The 19,064-nt window shown below is 35.8% G+C and overlaps 1 protein-coding gene across 1 annotated transcript in view; it reads right to left on the bottom strand.

Annotated features, from left to right (window-relative positions):
• Positions 1-641: 641 nt before the first annotated feature.
• Positions 642-19,064, bottom strand: part of LOC120425470 (all trans-polyprenyl-diphosphate synthase PDSS1) — a 153,493-nt gene continuing 135,070 nt past the window's right edge. The window contains exons 7-9 of the mRNA XM_039590349.2: positions 9,297-9,428; positions 9,041-9,235; positions 642-5,185 (exon numbers count right to left, since the gene is read on the bottom strand). Coding sequence (XP_039446283.1) covers positions 4,964-5,185; positions 9,041-9,235; positions 9,297-9,428 — 549 coding nt within the window. The 3' untranslated portion in view covers positions 642-4,963. The remainder of the gene's footprint in view (positions 5,186-9,040; positions 9,236-9,296; positions 9,429-19,064) is intronic.

The following is a 19,064-nucleotide window of genomic DNA, read 5'->3' as shown; positions in this document are numbered from 1 at the left end:
TTTTGCCCCCTCCCCAAATTTGGACCTTATTCAACATCATCGTGAGTTTGGGCATGGTGGAAGGAACTGTTTCATCAAGAGTCGTTGTGCAACGTGCGGAGGTGTGCACAAAACTCAAGCTTGCAACACAATCAACGAGAACTTCGAAGCCAAATGCTTCAACTTTGGTGGTGACCATTTGACCAAGAATCGGAGCTGCCCAAAACATGCTGAGTTTGTAAAAAAAATCGGCAGCAAGCGACGACGAGGCACCCACCAAATCGTCGCAAAACACCACCAGGAGCGGGATCTGCTGGAGTGGTTCCAAATCTGAACCGAGGGAAAACCAACCAGCATCAACGGTCGAAGGCAGCAGTGACCTGTTTTCACCACAAAAACTTCTCATTTTATGTGGTATTTTTCATCGAAATCCCAACTTATCACTTTTCTTTTGCAACGTGGCGAGATGCAAATGGTTAAGTTGTCCCTGAGATATGTTTTTTAATGTGATTTTTGTTGTTGTGAAAATCGGCACGCCATTTTATGAACCTCTCTTTTTCGGAAAGTTGATTTGGATTCTGCTGGTTTGACGTGGAATCGCCGACTTTCTTGTTCTCTTTCTTGCGGGATTTTCGAACAATAAAAAAAAAGAAATTAGCACATTTTGTTGATAGATTAGTCTCATTTATTTCTTTTCATTTTACTCATTACATATCAAAAACATTCTTGTAAAGATTGTGTAAAATATGACAATATACATCTGTTTCTCTTGTGTGTTTGTGTGTAATTAACTTTTCCTTTTTTTTCTTTTTCTTCTTTTCAAAATAATCAGGTTCTTCGTTTTCATCCACGAGCATACGTGTGTCTGTTTTGAGGAGGGGTGTGTGTGTTTCTTTAACTATTATTTGTGTTGTCCTTCTTTGCGCGCGGATAACTTGATTAAACTCATTCTTCATTTACAAACTCAACTTTTTATTTTCTCAGGGAAGGGGGGAAGCCCGTGGTTACTTCGATCTGGCCTTCGAATTTTTAGGCCGCGTGTTTTTCACTTTTCAACCTATCAAAAATCATTGTTCATTTTTTAACTAGTGTCCCCATTTTCTTGATTTCATGATTAACGAAAAAAAAAACACTCGTTGAAATTATATACACAGCTTCTCATTTTGTTTCCAGCGATTGTTTTCTCTCTTTCGGGTGTTGGCTCTCCGTTGGTAACTTCCGGGTGAAGTGACCATTAAACGTAAAAAGGGGGGGATTTCGTATTTTTTAAGCTTTGCTTCCATGCTTTTTGGCGAACACTCGACAGCTGTGTGCGCTCCTTAAACCTTGGCTTAGCCTACTAAGCTTTCTGAGTATACTAGCAAGAACAAGGTAGGCTGGGAAGCGCCGATTTTCGCCTTCAGAGTAGGGTTAATTTACAGAGTTTTGATTTAAATTAAATAGAAAGGGAGGAAATAAAGGAGTTAAAATTAAAAATTACTTTCAAGTATGTGTGTGTGTGAAAAAAGAGAGGAAAACAGATACAGGGAAATACAACCACGAACGTAACAAGTGCAAACAAAGTGCGCGTAAAATGGTGTGGATGAGTTATACTAAGCTGTACGTTGTTTTCTTCTTCTTGTCTTAAGAGGAGGAGGAGGGTTTACATTAGAGCTAATATGTACAAACAGGGGGTGTGTAGGGACAACGAGAAAACTGTTGGGAAAGTGGGGGGTTTACTGCGTGTTTGCGTTCGCTTCTTTGACAATTAGTTTGTTGTGATAATAGTTTTTTTGTAGATATAAATTTAATCTGGTACACACTTTTGATTTTTTTTCCTTCTCTCCTTTTTCAAGTTTAAACAATAATTGAGCAGCTAGTGGTCACTTATTGGCCTACTACGTTTGACACTTATGAGCTATACACTCAAACACTCTCACTCGTTTTCTCCAGGCTTCTTTTCAGCGCCTTCTTTGTTCGCTCGCTTCAACGATTATTATTTTCCACTCTCTCTCTCTCTCTCGCCTTAACTAGATTTTTATTTACATTTTTTATTTATTTCGTTTCTCCTTACCCTACTAAGGCTGTGTTTTTCTTTTCCATATATTGTTCCTAACTATTACGTCTCGCTACAACATTATTTTTTACCTTCCAATAAAAAAGTGTGTTTTTTTGTTGCTTTTTCTAGGTTCCGAAAAACTTTTTTTTTTAACTAAATGGCAGTGCTTACTGTGTGATGTGTCCTTCTTCTATCGCATTTTGTGTCCGTGTGAGTGTGTGTGTAAGGTTCGAAACACCGAGGCAGCGCGCGCATTTGTGCTAACATTTAACGCGATCGGTAAAATGTCTACAAATTATGATTTTTAATGGGGTGGTTGACTGGTGTGGTGGTGATTAAAAAAACGGGGAAATCTGCTTAATTTAACATTAAACTAGAAGAGGGAACTGGGAAGTTGTGTGACAATTTTAGGAATTTAATTTTCCACAGCAAATAAATCTCAAGAAGCTTGAAAAATCCTTTTAATTTAGCTGAAATTGAATTAAAACTAAACAAGTTGCAAACTGTTTCAACAAAAAGATTACTTGTAACTTTCAAATGACATTTGACTGACAAATATTGCTGAATTTTAATTATTGCTGAACGAAATTCTTTTAGGAAAAGAGTTTGAGGAAGGTTGAACAGCCAACGGACAGTATGAGTAACTGTTTTCGAGTAGTTGCAACCTTTAAAAATGACTTTTGAGCCCGATTTCAAAGTTTCTTAAATTTCGAGCAGTTTTTTTATGGTTCTGTTTTTTTTAAATAACTTAGAACTCATAGCTGTAAAGCAGCTAACTTCAAATTCGAACAGTTTTATCACCTATTTTCAGCTTTCAAACTGTCATATTTTGCTCAAATTCAAATTCAGTGAATCCTCTCTGCAGTAAACTTTACGCAGTAGGCCTGGCCACTTAAATGTTTGTGATGTTTCAATGCATTTTAATGCAATTGAGCACTACTAATGTTTGAAAAGACAAGAAAAATCGTTTTGAATGGTTCAAACTGATAAAACTTAAATGAAGCACTTCCATTCGAGCAGTTTTTGCTTTTTTCTACAATGTATTTCGAGCGAACTGTTAAAAACTGCTCGACCGCGGGTGCTCCAATTCAATGAGCACTGCTCGAATCTTTTTTCAAACATTATAATGGAGCACCCGCAGTTGAGCAGTTTTTGACAGTTCGCTCCATAAGAAATACATTGTCGAAAAAGGCAAAATCTGCTCGACGGCGGGTGCTCCATTGTTTATGTAATGGAGCACATCCATTTTTGATTTTTTCAACATTCGAATATTTGTGGTGGTCGAAACGACCCTTCTTCAATGATAAATACCTTGTATAAATAAAAGCAAAAACTGCTCGAATGGAAAAGTTCTGTTCTCAGTTAAATTCGCTTCAATTTTTTAAGGTCATAGCAAAAAGTGTTTTTGTAGTGTTTATGGAGTTATTATTTCGAGCATTTTTGGATTGTTTTAACTGCTTGAGAACAAATAAGAACAAAAACTGCACTTTTGAAATAATTTTGAACAGTTTTCGAGCAGTTTCAAACAGTTGAAATAGAACACTGCTCTAAATATTTTAAAATCAAACTTTGTTTTAATTCAGCAAAGTTCTGAAAGTTTTTAGCAATAATCTTAAGACCTTGAAGGCCGAAAAACAAAAATGGCAAATTCAAGTTATTTTTCAATAGGTTAGGCTTTTTACAAACATTTTCAGTTGTTTGAATATTGAATATTTGTTCAGATTATTTTCAGAAATGTTTTCAAATTTGTGATCAGCTTTCGAGCAGTTTCGCGTAGTTTTTAAACTGCTTGAAAAACAAAAAACTAGAAAAAAATTACGAAACCTTTTGATTTATTTCTGAAACAGAACAAATACACCAAAAAACAGTTCAAACTCCTTGCAAACTGCCCAAATTCATCTAAAGATATGTTGAAGAAAAATGTAGATTTAGTGATATCTCATTCTGGAAAATTAAACTCTGAAATTGGTCATACTTTCAACTGGGACATTTCCCGAAAAAACTAAGCAAGACTAAAGGAACAAAACTGAACAGATTAAAATGACTATTTTCCACTGGGAACGGACTGAAATCTTAAGGTGTGGATGGAGGGAAATGGAGTTGGACGACAAAAACAGGGGGGAAAAAACTTTACCCTAAACCAACTTTACGCACACAAACACGCCTCGCACGCGCACTTTCTGCACTAAGAATAATGTCTTTTTTTCGTTGCTTGAAACGCTAAACCGTACACACTAATCGCGCCACTACTCTGTACATAAAATAAGTGAAAAATAAAGAAACAAAAAAATAAAATAAAATGAGTCAACGAGGGTTGACATTGCACTTCGTACGAGAGTATATTGAAAGTTGCAGCTATGTCGGTTCGTGTTGTAGATTGCTGTTGTTGTTTTTTCCGCTTTGAATAGAATTCACACTAAATTTAAGATTGTTTTTTTTCTCTCTCTCTGCACACGCTAAATAAAGTTACTGACTTCCAGCGCGCACGTCTGCCGCGGCTGGAGATTGTGTTTTCTTCTTTTTTTTCTATACAAAAAAATGTTAACATATATAATAAACCCGCACTGATTTCTCACCCAATCACTCTAATATCGCACACACAAACGCTCGGATAGTTTTAAAACACCCCACAAACAAAAGAAAAAAAGGTTAAGCAAAACCAGGCACTTTTTTCCCCGCGCTCAAGCTCACACTCGCAAGCAACAAAACCCGAGCCGCAGCCGCGGCCCATTTGCTTTCGTGTCCCCAAAACCTGGCTAAATTAATGCTAAACTTGTATTTTTCTTCTTCTTCATGCACACGCGTTAAATTGAATATATTTATAAATCTAATATAAAACTTTCACTCTCCCCACACACACACACACAAACGCTAACGCACGCACACGATCTCGTTCTCGTTTTCTTTTCTCTCGAATTCTGCTCGAAATAGTCACCGCGGCCACTACTATTTCATTCGGTTCAGCACAAAGTCGCCGACCACTATCAAACCCTTTTGATACGGCGATTCGCTGATTTGGGACGCTAGCCGGAGCGCCTCGATGCAGTGCTTGCGCGCGAGGAAGCGCGTCTGCTCCAGACCCTGGGACTTGTGCACCAGCTCGTACGCCCGCTCGACGTCGCCGGGCTCGCGGAAGCGGCGCAGGATCATCGGGTTCAGCTCGGGGAACTGCGAAAGGAAAGGAAATTCGAAAGTTGCGTTAGTACCATGCGACTCCACTAGAGTGAGAGGGGGTGGTTTGTTGCAAGCAACTTTCAACCCCTCACTGGGAATTTGGATGCAAGCTGATGGGCTAGAGCATAGCTTGAATGCAAGTTGTGCCACTTTGTTGCTTGATGGACGGCAAAAAGGCTAGAAAAAGGCATGGCTTTCTACGCTTTCTACATAAGGTACTCGCGATTGAGTGTGTAGTGGTGCGGTTGTCAAAATCGCTATCTCTGACTCAGGCACTCCGAAGGAAGTTGACATTGTTTATGTTTTGGTTTTCCTGGCATGGTCTATTGTTCGTTTGTTTTTGTTTTGGTTTTCGTGGCACGGAGTGATGCACTCACACTAACGTAAACCAAGATCGTAGGATGGCTCGAGAAGGTCGATTTTTCAGAACATGTTTTTTTCAGTTGCTTTTAGGCCCCTAAACAACTCCCCGAAATATGGGAGCGATTGGTTGCGTCCACACTTTGCGCATTGCATTTTAATTTTGTATGGGAATTAGTATGGGAAAACCATCTTTTTTACATTTTGATTTTTATTTTCCACTAAAGTTTTCAAACCAACGCAATAGCGTTGAAATTGAGAAAAATCTCTAAAACTTTCATGAAGAAAGTATTGTGCTATCTTGCTCCTATCAAAAGATACAGCGTGCTCTAAACTGGTCTAAGACGTGATTTCCGAGCCAATAACACGTTTTAGACCAGTTTTAAGGACGCTGCATTTTTTGACAGGAGCAAGATAGTACAATACTTTCTTTTGAGTTTTTGAGAATTTTCTCAATTTCAACGCTATTGTGTTGGTTTAAAAACTTAAGTAAAAAATAAAAATCAAAATGTAAAAAAGATGGTTTTCCCATACTAATTCCCATACAAAAATGAAATGCAATGCGCAAAGTGTGGACGCAACCAAAATCAAACCATCCACATTAACGACCCCCGGGTCTTTTGTGGTCTCTATTGCAAGTTTCTGCTCGAACCTAGGAGTCCGAAGGCTTGAATGAGGAGAGCACCCAAACCTCTTTTACTCCAAGGAACCTTCCACCCCAGTTGTTTGAACTGACGACCTTTGGATTGTGAGTCCAACCGCCACCAGCGATTCCACCGGAGTAGGCTTGGTTTGGTGTGTTTTTTGTACTTATGGCATGGAGACGACTCCTACACCTGGAATGACTTAACGGCCTAACAACCAAGGCCGGGACCGACATTTTACTTCCTCATCCGATGGAAGGTTGCAGCAGATGGGAATCGAACCCAGAATCATCCGCTTACAAGGCGGACAGCGTAACCATTCGGCCACGCACTGCCACGCAACCAATCGCTCCCAAATTTTAAGAGGTTGTTTTGAGGCCCAAAAGGCATCAAAAAACTATGTTTTGGTTTGATTTGATCATTTTTTATTTTTTTCCATCTAACGACGAGCCAGTCTAATATACAGCCTTGAGAAAAAGGACTGTTTTCTTTTGAAAAACTAATACAAATTTCACAGACAAATATATCACAAATCTTAAAAAAAACATTTCCTTTGAATCTTGCGCGCCAAAAATGCAAAATTTATATTTTTTGCATCAAAAATAAAATGCATTCACTACGTTTTCAGCCTAGCTACTGAACAATTACTTTTTTTTTTCAAATATGAGGGTTATTTTTGGAAGAGCCGTAGAATGACATAAATTTGTCGTTTATTTAAAAAAATCAAAATGCTATTTGACGAGTTGCCTTAATATTCTACGAAAAGTTGGATTTTAAAAGTTACAATGTGTGGCAATGTTATTTTTCAGTTATTTTATGTAAAGTTATTCTTTCATTTAATTTGCAATTGGGGGTTGTTTATACCAAATAAGTAGGCTTAGTGATTTTTCACGATCATAAATTGCAAATTTCACGGGGACCTTAATTTCAAAACACCAAATTTCACGGAAATTTCGCGTAACGTAAAAAATATTAAAGTAACTATCAAAACTTATGTTAAACTTACAGAAACTACTTTTTATACTTTATTATATTGTTTCCAATAAACTTAAAAAAATCTTAACTCTCAACGTTTAACGTTCGACGTGACACAAAAAAAAACTTTTAGTAATTAAAAAAAATCCACTTGGTTTATGGATAGGTTCTATATATACTTTGAAACTAAAATGTAGGGCGTGCGTTTTGTCATTTCTTGAGCTGCTTTTTTTATGTTCGACTAATAAATCTAAACAGTTTTCGCAGATTTGCTACTATTTTATACTTAACATTTGATTGAATTTCATATCATAACTTTTTTTGCGACATTTTGCCCAGTTGAAAATAGTTTTAGAGTTTTCATCTCACTTTTCAAAAACTTAATTTATAATCAATAGGCAAAAATAATTTAATCTGCAACGAAATCATCAAAATTTTATTCAAAATCCGAACAAAAAACAAACATTTTTTTTAATTTCCACGGGAACCATTCACCCAAATAATTAAATATCGTGAAAATTAAACAGATGAAATGTTTTTAAAGATGTCTTTAAAGATAGAATGAACTAAATAGAAAACAAAAAAAATATTAATTTAATGTTGAAATAACCAAGCATGAATCTTTTAATTTCTTTTAAAGTTGTATGTTTAAAATATCAAATTAAATAATGATAAAATTGTTATTACGGCTAATAAAAATATTGCTAAATTAAGTTAGTTTCCTAAGTAAAATTGTAAAATATTTTTTAGAGTATCAAGTAAATAGCAATCTATTTTCTCAATATTTTCCTTTACTCTAATGAACTTCAATTTTTCAATCTATATTGTTTTTGCTCCTCCGTTAAATCATTGACCAGAGGAAAAGGGAAAGACGACTTTTTTCACTGAATGTTACTTTTACAAAAATGTTTGCTTTGAATTGATTTCTAAAAAATCGATAAAATAATCATTTCAGTTTTCCCAGCATTCACTTCTTAGTTAATGTTCTATCAATTTAATGTTAATGTAGGTTTTGCTAAAAAAATTCAAATGGTTCACATTTTTCAATTGAAAACTAATAAATCACATTTTCCAATTGCAAACTAATAAAATTTACTTAAAAAGTCTTTTGTTAATGAAATATTGATTATGTTATTATTTTAAAGAATTGATTTGAAAAAAATAATAAATTTCACAGGATTTCGCGGATCTCTTCAAATTTCACGAATTTTACGCTGTCCGCGAAATCGTGAAAATTCACGAACCCTACAAATAAGGATAAATTTAAAGCATAATTTTGAAGGTTAAAAACATAAAAAATGGCACTAATTATTTTTTATGTCTGATTTTGGCAGAAATACAACTTTTAAACGATGTTGAATCAATTTTACCAAAAGTAAGAGTTGTTCAACGATTTTGAATTTGCCTGATACTAAATATTATATTTTGATATTTAAGTGCGCAGGCAAATCTGGATCTTTGGAACCAGAAACATCCTATTTGATTAATTCTACCAAAAGTTATATGTTTTTTTTATAAAAAAAAAAAGCGTTTTAACACTTAAAGTCATACAAGCTTTTTTTTGTGTAGATGGGATAGTTGCTCTGGGCACTAATTTTAAATATTGAATAACTGCGACTATTTTGAAAAAGTTACCTAAAAATGGCCATAAATTGCAAAATGGCTTCTTCGAAGGCACCAAAAAAGTTTCAAGCCGGATTAAAAAATACAAAAATTCAAATTAAAGAAAAAAGACCGATTCCGTAGAGAACTGCTCTTTACTCAAGCGGTGATTTTTTTATGGAGACGCTTCATACTCGGTGCAACGTAAACCCTCAAGCGTCTCCATTAAATCACATTCCAACATAGAAATAAAAATAAAAACACTTACCTTTTCGCACGCAAACAGCACCGGCGCGGTGGCCAGGCCCAGCTTCAGGTCGGCCGCGGCCGGCTTGCCCATCGCCTCCGAGCTGGACACAAAGTCGAGCAGGTCGTCCACAAACTGGAACGCCAGCCCGAGGTTGCGCCCGTACTGGAAGCTCAGCTCGACCATCTGTTCGTCCGCGCCGGACAGGACCGCCACCTGGAATTAGTTTTAAAATGAAATCCTTTCAGGTTTTTGGAATGAGTGTGATGATACTGACCGCCTTCAAACTATTCGCTATGAGGGATGCCGTTTTCCGGTACGTCTTGGTGAAGTAGTGAGCGAATCGTTCGTTTTCCGTTTCCTTGGAGCCTAGCTGCATGAACTCACCCTGCACCAAGTCTGTGAGTACCTGCGGAGGAAAAATAAACAAGATTGAAGAGGGAGAGAGATAAGTTTATGCTGCTTTTAGAAGGGGTGCTATGCTGCTTGAAAACTCGTTTTGGTGCGGAAAGTAAAGAAGCTGATCGAACTGAAACGGTGTCACGTCCAATGTCAACAAGGAGGATTGTCACCGATCGTGATAGCGTTGCGGTGGTGGTGGCAAGTTCAAAACAATTTGTCACACGCTAACGATATTGATGAGGAAATATTTGGGTTAAATCTTGGATTCTCAAAACGTTCAAGATGAGCGATACTTCAAAGATTTGAGTTCAACTCGACACCATGCCTCCCCTTCCAAATCCAATAATGTGCGAACTACTTCTAAGCTGGCACTCAAGAGGACTACAACAAGACAACACTAGAGAAGTGCACTGCGTGGCTGATTGACATGTCACCGTGTTCAAGAGGTCTCGCCACTGTAGCACGCGTACTTGTTCTTGGAATGGCAGAGAGCACTCGAGCTTTCCGCACAAAGGTGCGTGCGTGCTTGACATCGAATCTCACTGTCAAGTGGCCGGTAGTCACAGCCGACTAGACAGATCTGGTAAGCTGGACACGCACCGCCTGCTGACCAGAACAAAGTTGGAGGAGATCGAATCTCTACACAAAGGTGTGCAAACGCATCACAACAGCACACATTTGTCATGCATATAGTGTGGAGTTTGAAGTTTGTGGCAGGGGAGTGCCCCGTTAGGGTGGCCCAAAAACAGAAAGGTTGAATTTGGTTGAATGTTTTCGAACCAAAAACTAAGAAATTGGAATGCATTGGAAAGAAGAACTCTTCAATATTAATAAATTACGGGGTTTGATAATTTGAATCATTTCATGTGATAACGGACTGGAAAAAATAAGTTGTCAACAATGGACGTGTTTTTAACTTATTTCCTCTACATTTTATGTCAAAAAATTCGAGTTATGTTGATACAGTTTTTGCGACAAAAAAAGGTCGGTTGGAGGTTGCAGCAGAGGCTTTAAATTGAGAACAAAACAAAAACTAGACAAGATAAATAAATATATATATAAAAATAAAGATATAAATACATAAAATAAAAGAAGTAAAGGGTTTTATCCCTTATCCCCGAATCCTACTTTCCCGAATCCCATATCCCCTAAAATCATTTTCCCGAAAATTCCACATCCCCGAAAATCATTTTCCCGAAAATTCCATATCTCCGAATGTCATTTACCTGAATGGCCATTTTACCGAAGTGTCGTTTTCCCGATTTTACATATACCCGAATGGTTACTTCACCGAAAAATCAATTTTCCCGAATGATAACCTTGATTTAAACTAAATTTTTATTTAGGGATTTTTTTTTATAAAAGTTTGACGTTAATATTAAATTCTCCTACGTGTTTTTTAAGATTAAAAAAAAACAAATAACCGTAGAAGGCCATCCATTAACCACGCAGACGCTTCAAGAGTGCGGGGAATTGAGATCATCCACGTTCCGTAAAAAAAGATTTTTTTTTGTAGCGGCAATTTTCAGCAAAGGACAATTTTCCAAAATGTTATAAAATAAATTCCTTTTAATCAAATCTCAATATGTAGTTGATTATTAAATTACAAAATGCATTTTTTGAATATTTCATCACCGCCATTTTAGATTTAAAATTACTAAATCACTTTTTAGTAGTTTAGTGGCTATACTTAAGCTCTACAGCCAAAAAAAAGACGACTATTTTTTTTTATTATTCAACTATCCGAAGTGAACTTTTGACAAGGCCTTCGGATAATCGAGTCTGGACTGTTTTTTGATTTTCAACTAAAGGCATTTTTTGCAAAATGATCAATGTATCAAATCGACGTTGTTGTGTTATCTTGTCGTTTGTCGCTTTTTGACGTTCCGAAAAAAACGCGTTTTAATGTCTTAAAATATAATCATAACCTACAGTTCCTCAAACTAACAAAAACTATGATTTATTTTGAAACTTAAATTTCGTGACGTTGCAACGCAACGAAAAACCCTGTTTTCAAAAACAGTGCGTCTTTAAAAATCGAGGTTTGATTTTTTCGAAAAACTAATGATTCCATACGATTTGTTTGCCAATTTTACACTAAAAATGGAAGAAGAACTTAAAACAGAGCAGAGTTAATGGCGAAACATGAATTGGGTCAGGATTGAGAAAAAGTGACGCGTTGCAACGTCACGCTACATATTCCCCTCTCAAAAATTGAATATTCGCTAAAAATAATGTTTCCACATTGTTTCTTATAGGAAATTTAATTCACGAAAAAAAATCGCCGTCTTTTTTTGGGGTCGTTGAGCTCAAATCTGACCATTAAAAGGCTGTAATGTGATTTGAAAATTTCAATTGCGGTTATAAAATATAAAAAAAGGTATTCGGAAATATAACTTGCAATCAACCACTCAAATTTGACTCAAATGGGGTCGAAAACTCGAATTTGATGTTAAAAGTGAGAAAAAAATGGGTTGTCCTGATCATCCAATGTTCCTAATAAACCTTCAGATAATCTAAACTACAGATAAATAAGGCATCGGATAATCGAGATCCATTAATAAAGAAAGAATTTTGTTTTGTAAAATCTTAAAACAAAAAAGTTCAATTGCCCAACTATTTTTGGTCACCTTGGGACACCCTATAGTGTCCCTCCTTCAAGGAGAAAGGGAGCACACTCCAGAGCCAAAGCCGAGTACAAATCGGCTTCGCGATGATGACCACACTGCTCAGCAATGTGCTCATCCCCGTTTTTTGAGCCACACTGGCACGCTTGGAATGTGTAAACTCGGAGGAAAAATAAAAACTAAACACCAAGATGTTGAAGTGAGGGGGCCTTTGCCACTCTGCAACTTCAAACTGCACGTTGCAACGCTGAGACAGGTGTGATGGGAGCCTAGCAGAGCGGCCGTACCGGCAATTTAATTACTACAATTATTGGGATTGCCTCTTTTTTTTTTTTTTCTCTACAAAGACTTTAGCCAAGCTGCTGCTGCTGCTGCCGGTGGATCTGATTTATAAAGTGTAATCAGAGTTGGAATGCCAGCGCCGACCGATGTCAAATGATTGCGAAGATGATTGAATGTTTGGCTTTCAAAAGCTTTTTCTGCTTCTTCTTGGACTGAGCTGAGCAATTAGCAGTGTTCTTTAGGGCAATTGAATAAGGCAATTCTTCAAGGTTTGTTTGTCAGTCACGGCTGAAATTGAAACTTCAACTATGGTTGTCAGAGTTGGTAATGATAGCCTGATTTGTGTCGTGGATTGCTAGATTTAACCAGATTGATTACTTTGTTTCTCACTACATACAACCCATTTTTCGATTTTGTATTTTTTCGATTAAATATCAAAAAAAAAATTGTACAGAAAAAAACTGTTTAACACAAAGTGCTGCAATTAATCGTAAACATAAAACCAACCAGATGCACAAACAGGTGTTTCCAATTCAACGGATAAGACCGAACGTACGATCAAGTAGACAAAAAAAAACAATAATCTCAACGACCTTGTCCAGTCGTAAACAACTTTCGCCCTCGTCACGATTCAAGCCGCTCGAAACCACCGGGCAGATTCCCCTTTCGCAAAGTACTCACGATGCCTCAGGCTATAGCTGGGTCCTGCCCGGTCCGGCCGAAGCTGAACCACCTGTGCAGATCAAGGGGTTCTCGAGCCCCCCGCCTCTCACAAGTCATTCACTTTTGCTTGGCTGAGCGGCGGCCCCCCCCTTAACCGTCCATTGAACTAGAACCTCCACCGGAAAAGGTCAACCATAACTTGACAAATTAAGTGCCTGCAATCGACAAATTTATGCGTTTGCTATTGAGCTTGAGTTGAGTGAGTACCACAAATCCAGCTTTGCTCCACCGTTCAAGAGTTCGCCGCAACGAAACAGAACGTTGCCCTCGCTTCCTCCCTCAGTTTCCCATTCGTGCCCTGAGGGGGAAAAAAAATAAAAAAAAACATTCCCTATAAATAAACAACAACAACGGGCAACCTGTTCTTTCGACATGCCGCTTATAACTGTGTCGGTTGTAAAAATCGCTACTCATGCGGGATCCTGCAATTTTTTTTGAGGTTAAGCGAATTGAGTTGTTTTTGAAAGAATAGGACAGGGGGAGGAGGCGCTGAGAACAGGGAAGAACTGGGAACTGGTGGAGATAATTCGAATGTAAACAAGTTCGCAGAAGTCAGGTTTTTAGGATGATGGATTGGTTTTGTTGCTGATTTTTTCTTAATTGCACAGCATTTTTGATAAGTTTACCTTTTGATTCAGTTGGAAGTATTGAATTAACTGGATTTTTGTAAGGTAAAGATTAACAGAAGACTTTTCAAGTGAGTGTATCACTTTGATACAAGATCTACAAAGCAAAAAAAGTTGAATTTTGGAATGTTGAAAATTTGATTGGTTGAAAAATGTGAACCTGATGAATATTCACCAGAATCTGCTGAAAATTCATCATTATTTATTAATGAAATATTACACATTTTTTGACACAAAATCTGTCACCATTTTCTGATGAAAATTACCATCAATTTTTATTTCTGTGTAACGATGCCTTATATTGGTGTTTTCAAAGCTGAGTAGCTTTTGGCAAAATTTCAAATTTGCCTATTGTCTAATACAAATTTCAGTTTTAATTTTGTTTGCAATTTGTGAAGTTTTGATCAATTTTGAGTTCATTTTTCATTAATGGCTTGACAGCTGCTTCAATTTTAGCTGTTACAAAAAAAAATTCTGCGATTCCTACTTTTCATTGCCAAAAAACAGTACCAAAAAGTACTTTTCAGCACTTGTATCGAAAAGTAATACTTTTCGATACTGAATTGAAGTTTGACACTTATCTTGTCGATAAATAGCATTCAAGCGGGTAAACAAACGTTTCGCTGAAAAATCCAATTTCAAGGGAGTTCCCCAGAATTGACAAAAATGTTACTTTTAAGTAATATTATTTTTCAGCACTGTAAATATCTTTTTTTTTGCTTGAAATAACTATTTTAAAACTTTGCAAGAAGGTTACATAAATGGCAGCAGGCTTGGCCACTGTCCGCTTTGTTAGCGGATGATCATGGGTTCGATTCCCATCTGCTCCAATCTTACATCGGGTGGGGAATGCAGCGTGGAGCTTTAAATTTGACCTGCGCTTTTTCGAGATATTTAAGATTTAAGTTTGCATCTTTTTTACCTCACTGTAACTTTTGACCCTTTAGTCCAAACTTACTTGTCAGAAAATAAAAAATGTTTGTTTTTTTTAGCTCTAAAGTGTTCCAGTGTGTTTTCTTTAAAACTAAATCATGAATTGCTACGTTCAAAAAACTTATTTTTGAAGGTTTGCTCAGATGCTTCCTCTAAATTTGTTTGAAAGGCATAGATTGCGAGATAAAATGTTTATGTCTTCGACAAAGTTGCTTGGATTGGCAAGCCCAACAACTTTTTGAAGGACAAAAAAATCCCAATAATATTCCTGAAATGTCAAATTGTAAACCACCCTAAGGCTCTGTGTTGTTAAATTTGTAAACAATAAAATGTTCCCAAAATTGTAAACATTTTTTCCAAATTAGAAAAAAAATTAAAATCAAAACAAACATGTGAAAAGTGCCTAATTTTACAACTCATGGCCTTTTCAAATGATAGTCTTGATTTTAAAATTGCAATAACGAACTTGTTGCATAAATTACTATTACAGAGATATAGAGTTTGTTTTTGAATAGGTCCTATAAACATATGAAAGAAAATAGTTTATATGACCTTTTCAAAAAAACTCTAGAGTTTGTCTAGCTCGGTAATGACTGCTAAAGGTAACAAAAAGTCACGATCCTAACATAATATCAATTTGAAGTCGATACAACTTGAAAATGGTGCACAATATCAAAATTTCTGTAAAGTTCTTTTTGATTGCAAATTAGATTTTGCATCTTAAATGAATTCATATTGATTTCGTCGTTTTCGAAAAAAAATATATATTTTTTTTTTGCTGCCGAATGAGTGTTGGCTATCTTGTATCGCAAACTTTGCACCAAATTCTCCTCGTGTGTTAATAAAAACTACACACAAAATATTTGCACATTGAAAATAATAACACTTCTCCCCGCCTCCCCGATTTTATAGGATTTTTCTTCAGAAAAGTCGATGGAAATCGATGGGTTCATGTTCATATCCATCAAATTTCTTATGACTGTGCCTCAAGAGACTCTAAATTACATATTTGACCTCAAATCAAAAGTGCCCAACTCAAATTTATCACATTTCTAGCTTTCTTTGAAATAAACCAAACATCCAAGCCGGAAACCTCAAAACGACCAAATTAAAATCTTTTCTTTGTACAATTTGTCATGAAAATACAGCAACAGATTGCCCGGATACAAATTCGAGCTCAAACCATTACCAAACTTAGAGTAGTTCATTTAAAAGCTATTTATTAGCCAAAAGGTTCCCAGCATTACTTTTTCAATCCTCTGCCATACAACACTAAAATACAGAACAGTTTTCTGAACGATTTCCATAAAAAAGTATCAATCAATCATAACTTCGCTCCATTTCAACTGATTTTAGCTGTCTAGGGCGCAAATGAAAGATGATAAGTTTGACTTCCAAGGAAAAAAAATGTGGAGTTTCAAAAATCTAGCCTAACATTTGAAAAAGTCTTATGAAAACATCAAATGCCGTTTTGACGGTGTCTGGAACAAAGAGCCTATATCTAAAAATATTTTTAACGGATTCCTCGGACAATTTTACATAACATATCGAAAATTGGGCGAGGTTCATAAACAGGATTAAAAGATATGATTTTTTGAAAATAAAATCCGGGTTTTTCGACGAGCAGCGCGCGAAAACGGAAGATTAACGAAAGCGGCAAAAAATCAACTTTATCCACTAAAACTGCGATACAGTCATCCCTCATATTCGGAACAGTTTCCAGATCTGCCAACGTTCAACAAATCATAGAAAATCGATAATTGAACATAATGATTTGCTTATTCCTTCATGTGAAAGTTTTTCTTGCGATCTTTCGATTGATGTATAGACTTGCACATTTTTACGTGTTATATCAAGTTTTTAAAGAAAAACATTGACCCTTGAAATCCACAAATTCGGAACACTTTTTTCTTACGATGTAAACAAACTTTTTTTTCTCTCCAGGAGTAGGGTAGAGTAGTCATCAATGAGACACGGGGAACAATGATAATTGGCTCCCACAAGACGTAGTTTCAATCAATCAGGCTCATATTTGGGGGAAAGGTGTGTCTACTAGATACACGTCTGCTATAATTGTGGCTTTGGTTATGGATGCTCCCTTGTAAAGTTATTCATACATGTTTGATTCTGGAGTGTAATTGTAAATTATGACTAAAAATTACATTTTCGCTCATAGGCTGCCATTAACACAAAAACTAATATTTCTCCAAATTTCTTTCGTCATTTTACAGGGCATAAGTTGGGCTACAATGTCTTTTTATTGGGTTTGACCAAAATTTAGAATATACCCAGAATCCAGGGCTGTCTCATTGTTCCCCACTCTTTTCTACCCATGGTTAACAATGAGACACTTTGATTTTTCTTCATTAAACTTTTCAAAATCTGTGGAAATCTTTCAAAACATGATTTAGAAGTGATTTTTGGCATATTTATTGAGTTTGAACTTCATTTAACCAAAAATATAAAGTTATTTGATAAAATATATGGATTTTACAAAATTTAAATACTTTTTAGTATAACTTTTGTAAATTGAAGTTACATGTTGACAAAATTGCTTGAAAATATTCAAAGCAAGTCACCTGCAATGGAACAATATAAAAGCATGATGTTTTACTAGAAAAGTATTGATTTTTGTAGAGTGTCTCATTGTTCCCCAGCTGTCTCATTGTTCCTGCCAAGTGCGTCTACAATGAGACAGTTGAATAACTCTGACTGTAGACGTCAGATCGATCTCATATTTTGGTCAATGTTAGAACAAACTAAAAGAAAGAAAATGCATTAAAAAGTTCTTTAAAATATGCTAAAGAAAAAAATACAAAAATCGTTGAAGTTTAAAAACCAAAAGTGTCTCATTGATGACTACCCTACCCTACATATTTTTTACAAAAAAATGACTTCACACTCTGAAACCAATAAAACTCAAGCGAAGTGATGTTTTAAACATGGTCTGATACCTTTTTTGTGAATTCAGGTGTTCCACAATTGTGGGAGGCACAATAACATCCCACAATTATGGAACAGGCAATTTGGAGGCAGTGTTTTGCTGCCCTGAATGAAATAGTCTTGAAATGAGGTTTTTTGTTCAAAAAGTGTTATTTTTTCCAAGTTAAATAGCAAGAGAATGTCCAAATAAAGGTCCTACAAATAGGAGGGACGACAGAAAAGTTGCATTTTGCATCCTATTGACAAATTACCACAAAAGTGTTCCGAATTTGTGGGTGTTCCGAATATGTGGGATGACTGTAACTCGAAAATATTCATCAATTCCTGATGTAATATTACACATTTTTTTCGCCTCAAAATCTGTCACCATTTCCTGATGAATATAACCATCATTTTTTATTTCTGTGTGCACTGAAAAAAAATTATGTTTTCAGTTATGAGCAATGCAATAAGCTTATATCTGTAAGCCCATACATCAAATTGAAATGTGTTTACTTTTTATTAATAAAAGTGGAGTGTTTTTTTCTTCCAGTGTTTTTTATTCTTCGGATAGCCCATCAAATTTCCTACAAGTTTGTCTTTGACCACTTTTGATACGAAGCAACGGCTTCGAGATACAGCAATATTTAAATTACGAAATACAAAAATACACAGTTAAAAATAATGTAAATTTGCAAGCTGTAATTTTGGAAGGTTGAATATTACCTCTTTTATGATGTAATTTTACCTCAATTTAGACTGAAAAAGTGGCATTACACCAGAAAAGTGGTAAAATTACACATTTCTAGAGGTAAAATTACACCTTTTTTCTAACATAAAAGATGTACCCCTTCTCAGATGTAATATTACCATGATTTTTCTTTTGCTGTGTATTTAAAACACTTACGCCCTTCTCAAATGTCATTTTCGAGTGAAACTTGCTCCATATACACAAAAATGGCTTGTATATTCCTAGGATAACATGTCTACAAAGTTTCATTGAAATCGGAGAGGGTCGAGAAAAAAGTAGGTACCTAAAAAAATCCTGTTTTGGGCTGGAATTGACATTTAAAGAATACCCACATGAGAGATTTGAAAAATAAGAAAGTGTTTTTGCGCAATTCATGTTTTTTGCCGTTGCAAATATTTTGCAAAGTTTATGTCGCCCACCCCTTCATAATTGGTCCAAAAAATCAGGGAGCAAGAAAATATGCTTTAAAAAACATCAAAATTTTAATGAAAATGGAAGTCTAATCAACTAAAAACAATTGACGATTTCACCGCAAAAACTTTTTTTCCGCAAAAAAAAAATGTTTCGCCAATAATTTGATATTTTTGAAACTAATGATTGCAAAACAATTAGACAAGTTTACAACGCATTTTAAAACACTTTTTTAAATTCAAATGTTAAAACCATGGCACGTGAAATCATTTTTCTAACTCTTATTTTATATTTTTTTATTTTCCCCTTGACTTTGGTCAGAGTCGAGGGATATAAACTTTAAAAATATATTTGCAATGGCCTAAAAG

This window comes from Culex pipiens, chromosome 1 (genome assembly GCF_016801865.2).
Source record: "Culex pipiens pallens isolate TS chromosome 1, TS_CPP_V2, whole genome shotgun sequence".
In the NCBI taxonomy this organism is placed as follows: domain Eukaryota; kingdom Metazoa; phylum Arthropoda; class Insecta; order Diptera; family Culicidae; genus Culex; species Culex pipiens.
The sequence above is the reverse complement of the archived record's forward strand: the minus strand, read 5'-3'. Positions and strand labels throughout refer to the sequence as shown.